The sequence below is a fragment of the Salmo salar genome, chromosome ssa27 (genome assembly GCF_905237065.1).
Source record: "Salmo salar chromosome ssa27, Ssal_v3.1, whole genome shotgun sequence".
Classification (NCBI taxonomy): domain Eukaryota; kingdom Metazoa; phylum Chordata; class Actinopteri; order Salmoniformes; family Salmonidae; genus Salmo; species Salmo salar.
In genome coordinates this window covers 1547276-1561091 of record NC_059468.1, presented here as the reverse complement: position 1 = coordinate 1561091, position 13816 = coordinate 1547276, and the positions used below count along the sequence as shown (strand labels likewise).

Genomic DNA, 13816 nt, shown 5'->3' with positions numbered 1-13816 from the left:
TGTTGTCTTCGTCAGAATGCACACCCAGGACTGCTACTTCAATAACAAATGTTGGTTTGGTCCAAAATAATCCATCGTTATATCCGAATAGCGGCGTTTTGTTCGTGCGTTCCAGACACTATCCGAAATAGTAAAGAAGTGTCGCGCGCATGGCGCAATTCGTGACAATAAAATTCTAAATATTCCATTACCGTACTTCGAAGCATGTCAACCGCTGTTTAAAATCAATTTTTACAACATTTTTCTCGTAGAAAAGCGATAATATTCCGACAGGGAATCCCCTTTTCGGCAAACAGAGGAAAAAAATCCCAAAGGCGGGGGCGGTCGGGTCATGCGCCTAAGCCCAGTGTCCCTTGATCGGCCACTTGAGAAAGGCGATAATGTGTTTCAGCCTGGGGCTGGAATGACGACATTCTGTTTTTTCCCGGGCTCTGAGCGCCTATGGACGACGTGGGAAGTGTCACGTTAGAGCAGAGATCCTTAGTAAATGATAGAGATGGAAAAGAAGTTCAAGAAATGGTCAGACAGGCCACTTCCTGTAAAGGAATCTCTCAGGTTTTGACCTGCCATTTGAGTTCTGTTATACTCACAGACACCATTCAAACAGTTTTAGAAAATTTAGGGTGTTTTCTATCCATATGTAATAAGTATATGCATATTCTAGTTACTGGGTAGGAGTGGTAACCAGATTAAATCGGGTATGTTTTTTATCCAGCCGTGTCAATACTGCCCCCTAGCCCTAACAGGTTAAATTGGGTACGTTTTTCATCCGGCCGTGAAAATACTGCCCCCTAGCCCAGACAGGTTAAAGAAGGATTAATAAACCTTGAGACAATTGAGACATGGATTGTGTATGTGTACCATTCAAAGTGTAAATGTAATTGTCTTTGAACGGGGTATGGTAGTAGGTGCCAGGCACACTGGTTTCTGACCATAATTCTATCCTCCTGATTCCTGCTTACAAGCAAAAAGTAAAGCAGGAAGTACCAGTGACTCACTCAATAAGGAGGTGGTCAGAGGACGCAGATGCTAAGCTACAGGACTGTTTTGCTAGCACAGACTGAAACATGTTCCGGGATTCGTCCGATGGCATTGAGGAGTGTACTGATGGCATTGAGGAGTACATCAATAAATGCATCGATGACATCGTCCCCACAGTGACCATACGTACACACCCCAACCAGAAACCATGATTACAGGCAACATCCACACTAAGCTAAAGGGTAGAGCTGCCGCTTTCAAGGAGCGGGACTCCAACCCGGAAGCTTATAAGAAATCCCACTATGCCCTCCGACGAACCATCAAACAGGCAAAGCGACAGTAACAGGACTAAGATTGAATTGTACTACACCAGCTCCGAAGCTCGTCAGATGGACTACAAAGGGAAGCACAGCCGCGAGCTGCCCAGTGACACGAGCCTCCCAGACGAGCTAAATAACTTCTATGCTCACTTCGAGGCAAGCAACACTGATGCATGCATGAGAACATCAGCTGTTCTAGACGACTGTGTGATCACGCTCTCCGTAGCCGATGTGAGTAAGACCTTTAAATAGGTCAACTTTCACAAGGCCGCAGGGCCAGATGGATTACCAGGACGTGTGCTCGAAGTACACACTCTCGGAGTGTCTTGAGTGACATTGTCAACTAGTCGTTGACCGAGTCCGTAATACCAACATGTTTCAAGCAGACCACCATATTCCCTGTGTCCAAGAACACCAAGGTAACCTGACTATATTACTACTGACCCGTAGCACTCACGTCTGTAGCCATGAAGTGCTTTGAAAGGCTGGTCATGGCTCACATCAACACCATTATCCCAGAAACCCTAGACCCACTCCAATTTGCATACCGCCCCAACAGACCCACAGATGATGCAATCTCTACTGCACTCCACACTGCCCATTCCCACCTGGACAATAGGAACACTTACGTGAGAAAGCTATTCATTGACTATAGCTCAGCGTTCAACATCATAGTGCCCTCAAAGCTCATCACTAAGCTAAGGACCCTGAGACTAAACACTTCCCTCTGCAACTGGATCCTGGACTTCCTGACGGGCCACCCTCAGGTGGTAAGGGTAGATAACAACATCTGCCACGCTGGTCCTCAACCCAGGGGCCCCTCAGGGTGCGTGCTCAGTCCCCTCCTGTACTCCCATGACTGCGCGGCCAAGCACGACTCCAACACCATCATTAAGTTTGCCGATGACACAACAGCCTGATCACTGACAACGATGAGACAGTCTATAGGGAGGTCAGAGACAGTGTTGTGCCAGGATAACAACCTCTCCCTGAATGTGATCAAGACAAAGGAGATGATTGTGGACTACAGAAAAAGCAGGACCGAGCACGCCCCCATTCTCATCGACAGGGCTGTAGTGGAGCAGGTTGAGAACTTCAAGTTCCTTGGTGTCCACATAGCCAACAAACTATCATGGTCCAAACACACCAAGACAGTCATGAAGAGGCCACGACAACACCTATTCCCCCTCAGGAGACTGAAAAGATTAGGCATGGGTCCTGAGATCCTCAAAAGGTTCTACAGCTGCACCATCGAGAGCATCCTGACTGGTTGAATCACCGCCTGGTACGGCAACTGCACGGCCTACGACCGCAAGGCACTACAGAGGGTAGTGTGTACGGCCCAGTACATCACTGGGGCCAAGCTTCCTGACATCCAGGACCTCTATGCCAGGCGGTGTCAGAGGAAGGCCCAAAAAATTGCCAGGGACTCCAGCCACCCTATTCATAGACCGTTCCTCTCTGCTACCGCACGGCAAGCGGTACCAGAGCACCAAGTCTAGGTCAAAAAGGCTTCTTAACAGCTTCTACCCCCAAGCCATAACTCTTGAAAAGTTAATCAAATTGCTACCCGGACTACTTGCATTGTCCCCACCCCAGATTGTCATGCTGCTGCTACTCAGTTTATTATTCATGCATGGTCACTTTACCTTTTTCTACATGTACACTACCGTTCAAAAGTTTGGGGTCACTTACAAATGTCCTTGTTTTTGAAAGAAAAGCAAATTTTTTGTCCATTAAAATATCAACCTAATCAGAAATACAGTGTACACATTGTTAACGTTATAAATGACTATTGTAGCTGGAAACGGCAGATTTTTAATGGAATATCTACATAGCCGTACAGAGGCCCATTATCAGCAACCATCACTCCTGTGTTCCAATGGCACGTTGTGTTAGCTAATCCAAGTTTATAATTTTAAAAGGCTAATTGATCATTAGAAAACCCTTTTGCAATTACGTTAGCACTGCTGAAAACTGTTGTACTGATTAAAGAAGCAATACAACTGGCCTTCTTTAGACTAATTGAGTACCTGGGGCTTCAGCATTTGTGGGTTTAATTACAGGCTCAAAATGGCCAGAAACAAAGAACTTTCTTCTGAAACTCGTCAGTCTATTCTAGTTCTGAGAAATGAAGGCTATTCCATGCGAGAAATTGCCAAGAAACTGAAGATATTGTACAACACTGTGTACTACTCCCTTCACAGAACAGTGCAAACTGGCTCTAACCAGAATAGAAAGAGGTGTGGGAGGCCCCGATGCACAACTGAGCAAGAGGACAAGTACATGAGAGTGTCTAGATTGAGAAACAGACGCCTCACAAGTCCTCAACTGGCAGCTGCATTAAATAGTACCCGCAAAACACCAGTCTCAACGTCAACAGTGAAGAGGCGACTCCGGGATGCTGGCCTTCTGTTCTGAGGGCAAAATTGGGGGGTGCAACTCAATATTAGGAAGGTGTTCTTAACCTGTTGGGGATAGGGGGCAGTATTTGCACGGCTGGATAAAAAACGTACCCGATTTAATCTGGTTACTACTCCTGCCCAGTAACTAGAATATGCATATAATTGTTTGATTTGGATAGAAAACACCCTAAAGTCTCTAAAACTGTTTGAATGGTGTCTGTGAGTATAACAGAACTCATTAGGCAGGCCAAAACCTGAGAAGATTCCAAACAGGAAGCGCTCTCTCTGACCATTTCATGGCCTTCTTGATCATCTCTAACCAAAACAGGGGATCTCTGGCATAACGTGACATTTTCCAACGCTCCCATAGGCTCTCAGAAGGCGCCAGAAAGATGAATGGTGGCTTTGCAGGCCATGGCTGAAAAACATTAGCGCATTTGGATAATGGTCGATCTGAGGACAATGAGACTGGAGGCGCGTGCACGAGCCGACACCATGTTTACTTTCTCTCTCTTTGAACGAAAACAACGACTCCCGGTCGGAATATTATCGTTTTTTTACGAGAAAAATAGCATAAAAATTGATTTTAAACAGCGGTTGACATGCTTCGAAGTACGGTAATGGAATATTTAGAATTTTTTTGTCACGAAACGCGTCGGGCGCGTCACCCTTCTTTACCCTTCGGATAGTGTCTTGAACGCACGAACAAAACGCCGCTATTTGGATATAACTATGGATTATTTGGAACCAAACCAACATTTGTTATTGAAGTAGAAGTCCTGGGAGTGCATTCTGACGAAGAACAGCAAAGGTAATCAAACTTTTCTAATAGTAAATCGGAGTTTGGTGAGTACCACACTTGGTGGGTGTCAAAATAGCTAGCCTGTGATGACCGGGCTATCTACTCAGAATATTGCAAAATGTGCTTTCACCGAAAAGCTATTTTAAAATCGGACATAGCGAGTGCATAAAGGAGTTCTGTATCTATAATTCTTAAAATAATTGTTATGTTTTTTGTGAACGTTTATCGTGAGTAATTTAGTAAATTCACCGGAAGTGTTCGGTGGGAATGCTAGTCACATGCTAGTCACATGCTAATGTAAAAATGTTTTTTGATATAAATATGAACTTGATTGAACAAACCATGCATGTATTGTATAACATAATGTCCTAGGATTGTCATCTGATGAAGATCATCAAAGGTTAGTGCTGCATTTAGCTGTGGTTTGGGTTTATGTGACATTATATGCTAGCTTGAAAAATGGGTGTCTGATTATTTCTGGCTGGGTACTCTGCTGACATAATCTAATGTTTTGCTTTCATTGTAAAGCCTTTTTGAAATCGGACAGTGTGGTTAGATTAATGAGAGTCTTGTCTTTAAAATGGTGTAAAATAGTCATATGTTTGAGAAATTGAAGTAATAGCATTTCTAAGGTATTTGAATATCGCGCCACGGGATTACACTGGCTGTTGAGTAGGTGGGACGCAAGCGTCCCACCTAGCCCATAGAGGTTAATGTTTGGTATACTCAGTATATATGTGAAATATACGTCTGCGTAATATGATGCCTGTGGTGCTGGATCTATAGGCACTATCCGCATGAATGGAATTAAGTTGCCATCCTGAACCTTAAGTATTTTCCTTATTTACCTCTCCTCAATTCTCTACAATACCTCCTTCACTACCATTGCTCCCTTATTCTCCTCGAACACCTCACCTCTCTCCAGATACTCCTCCAGGCCCCTGCGGCGTGCGTCCAGCTGCTGCTCAGACAGGGAGAAGGGCCACTTCCCGGGGATCTTGGGGAAGGTGTAGCTGGCAAACTCCCTCTTCAGGTTCTGGTTCAGGATAGCAAACTCTCGGTAACGCTTGGAGCACAGCTGCCTGCCCGACATGTACACGTTGTACACCTGTAGGGGACAGACCGAGGTGAGCGGGAAGGCATCATATGACAGAACACTGGGGAAAAGATGCACCGTATTTCCTTGTAAAAGATTTGACATGTACACAGGACTCTTAAGTGCGACCATTTTGGTTACATATGCGCCTACATTTTTTGCCGTGCGACATGAGCTGTGTTCGAATACTCATACTAACCGCACTAATCATACTATTTGTGTCGTAAATTGAGTATATATTATGCTTATTTGTCATAGTATGGATATAGTTAGTATGCCAAAAGTTCCCTGATGTCGTACTACATTCGTCAAAATACGAAGTATACAAGCAGTGGGCATTATTTCCATGCTTTTAGGCCCAATAATGCAAATCTTCAAAAAGTGGGCGTGGCTTCACATCGTTTTCAGATTTTAATAAAATCCAACGAGAGCGGATACAAATGCAATGCTTTAACTAATTATGACAATGTTAAGAAAATGTTGAGCAATGTAATAAAGTAATTACTTTTCAAATAAGTTACCTTACACGTTATGTTGCCTGACAATTTGTTAGCTACGCTATCCTTACAAACCACATAGCATATCATTACAGCAGTATGTACCGGTTTGTAAGCTAGCTACCTAACGTTAGTTGCCTACTAATACATTGAACTTGCCAGTATATTAACTATATGCTATCTAACTGCCCAACGTTTATTGACTTGATTATTCCCGTCATTCTTAGCTTAGCTCTATAGGCGTGCGTTCTCAATGGTCATTTGGGTGCTTTCTTAAATTTGCTCTGGCTATCTACACCGATTTCAGAGCACTCTCGTCTGAGTGTAGCAGAGCGGAGAATAACTGCTGAATTTACAAACGCTCAACACCCGTTGAAAATGGTCTAATGAAATTGTTTCCAGCAGCACAGTTGCAGTCACCAACACTCTGGATAACATGAAAACAGCCTAACCAGCTCTGTTAGGGTGAGTAAAATGGTCAGAGTGAGGTGTTCTCTCATTTGTGTCTGGAAGTAGCTAGCAAGCTAGCTAATGTTACCCAGTTTGCTTGATGACGCAATCACAATTGCACTGCTCACTGCCCTCACCCACCTGGACAAAAATAATGAATATGTGAGGATGCTATTCATCAACGACAGCTCGGCCTTCAACGGGCCGCCCCCCTGGTGGTGAAGGTAGGCAACATTACCTCCTCCACACTGATTCTCAACACGGGGTCACACAAGGGTGCGTCCTCGGTCCCCTCCTGTACACCCACGACTGCGTGGCCTCACAGTTCCAACGCTATCATCAAGTTCATCTGACAACGCGAAAGTAGTAGGCCTGATTACAAACAACGATGAGACGGCCTATAGGGAGGAGGTAGGCACTGACGGCGGTGGCAGGTAAACAACCTCTCCCTCAACAAAACAAATGAGCCGATTGTGGACTTCAGGAGGAACCAGGCTGGGCACGCCCCCATCCTCATCAACATGGCCGACATGGAGGCGGTCCAAAATGTTAAGCTCCTTGGCGTGCACATCTCCGAGAAGCTGAAATGGTCAAACCACATGGACACCGTGGTGAAGAAAGCACGTCAGCGACTCTTCAACCTCAAGATGCTGAAAGAATTCGGCCTGTCCTACAGGGCCCTCAGAGTTCTACAGGAGCACTATAGAGACCATACTGTCAGGCTGCATCACTGTCCTGCCCATCAGGACACTTACAACACCAGATGTCGAAGGTCGGCCAAGAAGATAAATCAGGGACCCCAGCCACCCGAGCCATGGCCTGTTCGCCCATCTTCCTTCACTCAGACGTGGGCAGTACAGGAGCATGTGGGCTGCTACAAGCAAAAACGAAAGCAGAAAGTACCAGTGACTCGCTCAACACGGAAGTGGTCTGATGACGCGGATGCTACACTACAGGACTGTTTTGCAAGCACAGACTGGAATATGTCCTGGGATTCATCCAATGGCATTGAGGAGTACAACACCTCAGTCATCAGCTTCATCAATAAGTGCATCGATGACGTCGTCCCCACAGTGACCGTACATACATATCCCAACCAGAAGCCACGGATTACAGGCAACATCCGCATCAAACTGAAGGCTAGAGCTGCCCCTTTCAAGGAGTGGGAGACTAATCTGGACGCTTATAAGAAATCGCGCTATGCCCTCAGACAAACCACCAAACAAGCAAAGCGTGAATACTGAATTAAGATTGAATCGTCCGATGTGGTAGGGCTTGAAAACTACACTGCTCAAAAAAATAAAGGGAACACTTAAACAACACAATGTAACTCCAAGTCAATCACACTTCTGTGAAATCAAACTGTCCACTTAGGATGCAACACTGATTGACAATACATTTCACATGCTGTTGTGCAAATGGAATAGACAACAGGTGGAAATTATAGGCAATTAGCAAGACACCCCCAATAAAAGAGTGGTTCTGCAGGTGGGGACCACAGACCACTTCTCAGTTCCTATGCTTCCTGGCTGATGTTTTGGTCACTTTTGAATGCTGGCGGTGCTTTCACTCTAGTGGTAGCATGAGACGGAGTCTATAACCCACACAAGTGGCTCAGGTAGTGCAGCTCATCCAGGATGGCACATCAATGCGAGCTGTGGCAAGAAGGTTTGCTGTGTCTGTCAGCGTAGTGTCCAGAGCATGGAGGCGCTACCAGGAGACAGGCCAGTACATCAGGAGACGTGGAGGAGGCCGTAGGAGGGCAACAACCCAGCAGCAGGACCGCTACCTCCGCCTTTGTGCAAGGAGGAGCAGGAGAAGCACTGCCAGAGCCCTGCAAAATGACCTCCAGCAGGCCACAAATGTGCATGTGTCTGCTCAAACGGTCAGAAACAGACTCCATGAGGGTGGGATGAGGGCCCGACGTCCACAGGTGGGGGTTGTGCTTACAGCCCAACACCGTGCAGGACGTTTGGCATTTGCCAGAGAACACCAAGATTGGCAAATTCGCCACTGGCGCCCTGTGCTCTTCACAGATGAAAGCAGGTTCACACTGGGCACGTGACAGATGTGACAGAGTCTGGAGACGCCGCGGAGAACGTTCTGCTGCCTGCAACATCCTCCAGCATGACCGGTTTGGCGGTGGGTCAGTCATGGTGTGGAGTGGCATTTCTTTGGGGGGCCGCACAGCCCTCCATGTGCTCGCCAGAGGTAGCCTGACTGCCATGAGGTACCGAGATGAGATCCTCAGACCCCTTGTGAGACCATATGCTGGTGCGGTTGGCCCTGGGTTCCTCCTAATGCAAGACAATGCTAGACCTCATGTGGCTGGAGTGTGTCAGCAGTTCCTGCAAGAGGAAGGCATTGATGCTTTGGACTGGCCCGCCCGTTCCCCAGACCTGAATCCAATTGAGCACATCTGGGACATCATGTCTCGCTCCATCCACCAACGCCACGTTGCACCACAGACTGTCCAGGAGTTCTCGGATGCTTTAGTCCAGGTCTGGGAGGAGATCCCTCAGGAGACCTTCCGCCACCTCATCAGGAGCATGCCCAGGCGTTGTAGGGAGGTCATACAGGCACGTGGATGCCACACACACTACTGAGCCTAATTTTGACTTGTTTTAAGGACATTACATCAAAGTTGGATCAGCCTGTAGTGTGGTTTTCCACTTTAATTTTGAGTGTGACTCCAAATCCAGACCTCCATGGGTTGATAAATTGGATTTCCAGTGATTATTTTTGTGTGATTTTGTTGTCAGCACATTCAACTATGTAAAGAAAAAAGTATTTAATAAGATTATTTCTTTCATTCAGATCTAGGATGTATTGTTTAAGTGTTCCCTTTATTTTTTTGAGCGGTATATTATGGACTACAAAAGGGAAACCCACACGCGAGCTGCCCAGTGACGCGAGCCTACCAGATGAGCTAAATGCCTTTTATGCTCGTATCGAGGGAAGCAACACTGAAGCATGCACGTGAGCACCAGATGTTCTGGAGCACTGTGATAACATTCTTGGTAGCCGATGTGAACAAAACCTTTAAACAGGTCAACATTAACAAAGCTGCTGGGCTAGATGGATTACCAGGACGTGTAATCAAAGCATGCACGGACCAACTGTCGTGTCTTCACTGACATTTTCAACCTCTCCCTGACCGAGTCTGTAATACCTACATGTTTCAAGCAGACCACCATAGTCTCTGTGCCCAAGGAAGTGAAGGTAACCTGCCTAAATGATTACCGTCCCGTGGCACTCATGTCAGTAGCCATGGAGTGCTTTGAAAGGCTGGTCATAGCTCACATCAACAGCATCCTCCCAGACTCCCTAGACCCAGTCCAATTCGCATACCATCCCAACAGATCCACAGATGATGCAATCTCCATTGCACTCAGCGCTGCCCTTTCCCACCTGGACAAAAGGAACACCTATGTGAGAATGATGTTCATTGACTACAGCTCAGCGTTCAACACAATAGTGCCCACAAAGCTCATCACTAAGCTAAGGACTCTGGGGCTAAACACCTCCCTCTGCAACTGGATCCTGGACTTCCTGACAGGCCGCCCCCAGGTAGTAAGAGTAGAAAATAACACGTCTGTCAAGCTGATCCATAACACTGGGGCCGCTCAGGGTTGTGTACTTAGTCCCCTCCTGTACTCCCTCTTCACCCACAACTGCGTGGCCAAGCACGACTCCAACACCATCATTAAGTTTGCTGACGACACAACAGTGGTAGGCCGGATCACCGACAATGATGAGACGGCCTATAGGGAGGAGGTCAGAGAACTGGCATTGTGGTGCCAGGATAACAACCTCTCCCTCAATGTGAGCAAGACAAAGGAGCTGACTGTGGACTACAGGAAAAGGCAGGCCGAACAGGCCCCCATTAACATCGACGGGGCTGTACTGGAGCGGGTCGAGTTTCAAGTTCCTTGGTGTCCACATCACCAACGAACTATCATGGTCCAAATATACCAAGACAGTCGTGAAGAGGGCATGACAAAACCCCAGATCCTCAAAAGGTTCTACAGCTGCACCATCGAGAGCATCCTGACTGGTTGCATCACCGCCTGGTATGGCAACTGCTCAGCATCTGACCGTAAGGCGCTACAGAGGGAAGTGCATACAGCCCAGTACATCACTGGGACCAAGCTTCCTGCCATCCAGGACCTATATAAAATAGGCGGTGTCAGAGGAAAGCCCATAAAATTGCCAGAGACTCCAGCCATTATAGACTGTTTTCTCTGCAACCGCACGGCAAGCAGTACCGGAGCGCCAAGTCTAGGACCAAAAGGCTCCTCAACAGCTTCTACTCCCAAGCCATAAGACTGCTGAACAATTAATAAAATCGCCACCGGACTAGTTACATTGACCCCCCCTCTCCCTTTTGTACACTGCTGCTACTTGCTGTTTATTATCTATGCAGTCACTTCACCCCTACCTACATGTACAAATTACCTCAACTAGCCTGTACCTCTGCACACTGACTCGGTACCGGTACCCCCTGTATATAGCCTCGTTATTGTTATGTTATTGTGTTACTTTTTATTATTATTTTTTACTTTAGTCTATTTGGTAAATATTTTATTAAATCTTCTTGAACTGAGCTGTTGGTTAAGGGTAAGCAAGCATTTCACGGTAAGGTCTATACTTGTATTCGGCGCATGTGACAAATAAGGTTTGATTTGATCTCTACCAGAAGGTTATCATTAGCATAATCGCTAACTGCTACACAAAGTGTAGATCTACACGCACCGCATACTCAAACAGGGGCATGCCTCTGCAGTTTCAGAAATTTGCACGAAAATACAAATCACTGATGGATTTTGTTCATGTCTTAACATTAACTTGGTTCAATACATTTTAGTTGACTCCATACTAAATTCAATACATCCAGTTTTAATGTCTGGAGTCCGTGATTATACCGCGTTCTCCGAAATACAGATTTTATAGTTCCCCATTTTAGCTTTGTAATTCTGTTAACTGTATGTCTCAACTCCCAGTATTAAGGGAATAACATCCTCTTAAAACATGAGTAAATGGTGAACATTGAGAAAGACACACCTGTTTTCAGTAGCGCGAGTGGTGGCTCAAGTTGCTCTTGATGTCCTTCATTTAGCAAATCCCCACGCAACTCAAGTTTTGATTTAGTTGTCTAGTGTGTTAGCTAGCCAATGTGTTTACAGATTCATTATGAACATGCCATGAGAAAAAGGTTTGTGAAAAAAGCAAGTGTACAATTTATGTAATGCATCGCTTTTACATAATGTTGAAACCTAATATTCTACAAATGACTAATTTCAATGATTAGGTATTTGTATCAACATTTGAAAACAAAATATGTATTTATAGGGTTACATATTTGTTTGTAGGGCACAACATGTGTTTCAGAAGTAGGCAGAAGCATATTTCCTAGTATTCCTATATATTATATTGTGCTCCTACATTTTTAAGTTAGGAGCAGCAGTACCACCAATTAATGTATTTAATTTAGAGCCCTGCACGTACACATTCTTTAACTGGGAAGGGATAAATATAGGTGGAATTGTACATGTGTTAACTGACAGTGGCCTACACATTTTGGCTTGGCCGAAATCTGCACCGGAAAAGACACTGACTAAACTCTTCTAAAAGCCCACATCTGTAGTAAACAAGGCCATCCAGAAACCTCACTGTAATCAATTTTTTACTCACCACAAACCTCTCGGCGTGCTGCTCCACGTGCTTGAAGGTGGGGATGGAGATGGGTACGGCCTGCTTGTCGCTGTAGTCGTAGCTGAGCTGGGCTGCGCTCTCGTCCCCAGCCTCCAGGCAGTCTGCCTCCTGGGGAGGCACAGACAGCACGGACAGCACCAGCTCCCTCTCTCCGGCCCGGATCAGATCCACCACCTGCTTGTGGGTGGCCCCCTCCACACTCACTCCATTACTGTGGGACGCATAGAGCGAGAGATGGCGGAATGGAATCAGTTGTGCTCATGTTATGCCTATTCATGGTGGTAGTTTTTGGTGACGTTTGAGGCTGCTTATGGTAGAGAAATTAACATTCAATTCTCTGGCAACATCTCTGGTGGACATTCCTGCATTCAGCATGCCAATTGTGTGCTCCCTCAAACCTTGAGACATCTGTGGCATTGTGTTGTGAAAAAACTGCATATTTTAGAGTGGCCTTTTATTGTACCCAGCACAAGGTGCACCTGTGTAATGATCATGCTGTTTAATCAGCTTCTTGATATGCCACACCTGTCAGGTGGATGGATTATCTTGGCAAATGAAAAATGCTCACTAACAGGGATGTAAACAAACATGTGCACAACATTTTAGAGAAATAAGCTTTGTGTGTAAATGGAAATTCTGGGCTATTTAATTTCATCTCATGAAACATGGGACCAACAGTTTACATGTTGCATTTATATTTTGGTTCAGTGTACATTGTGAATTGACGTGCAATTGTATGATTTGTTTTGTTTGAATGGAAACCCGATTTAAAAAGCAAAATTGTCAATTTGTCACATCCCTACCATATACCGCCCAAGCCTAACTAACAGTACTGAGGCCAGATGGCAGCAGCATCAGGTGTATTGGCTAATCTGCTTATCAGAACCAAGGGGGTGGAGGGAGGGAGGGCAGGGGAGCACCTGCTTGCCATACACACTGTTTCCATCATTACTTATTCATTTCAGTAATACCAAATAAAAGAGTGAGAGAGACAGAGGCTGAGAGGTAGGGGGAGATGGAAGAGAAAAGAGTTTAATATGAAAGAGAAAGCAAAAAGCAACAAGACTAGAGGGGAAATTGGATCTTTCCTCAAGCTTATTCAGGGGTACTCAAAAGAATGGGAGACTAAAAGGGCTAGAGGGTGTAGGCCAGGGATGGGCAACTGATGGGGGTGGGTGCCACAAAATCTGAACTCATGAGGGGCTGATGCACAAACTAATTTTGAATTGATCTGAGGGCCACCAGTTTCCCATCCCTGGTGTAGGATAACCCCTCTCCGCAACACAGCTTTGATGTAGCCTTGATCCTTCTATCAAATCAGAAATACAATTCAGTGAAGCACCAAATTCATCTCATGAATACCCTAAATAGAAACGAGAAGGTAGGGAACTGAATAGGGATGAAGTCAAAATAAACAGGAAAAGTACCAAGAAAGAGTTGCCCAACTTCTTGATACTAGGCTACTTCATAAGACATTTTTCACTCATTGACAAGGGTGGATCTAAATGAATTGAAATCGTGAATTAAAACGTTGCCTACATTTTAGGTTT

At 45.5% G+C, this 13816-nt stretch overlaps 1 protein-coding gene across 2 annotated transcripts in view; it reads right to left on the bottom strand.

The window, feature by feature from the left end:
* LOC106588177 (sorting nexin-27) overlaps window positions 1-13816 on the bottom strand; it is a 58701-nt gene that overhangs the window by 30822 nt on the left and 14063 nt on the right. For both annotated transcript variants that reach the window (XM_014176902.2, XM_014176901.2), the window contains exons 2-3: window positions 12246-12477; window positions 5424-5616 (exon numbers count right to left, since the gene is read on the bottom strand). In XM_014176902.2, coding sequence (XP_014032377.1) covers window positions 5424-5616; window positions 12246-12477 — 425 coding nt within the window. The remainder of the gene's footprint in view (window positions 1-5423; window positions 5617-12245; window positions 12478-13816) is intronic.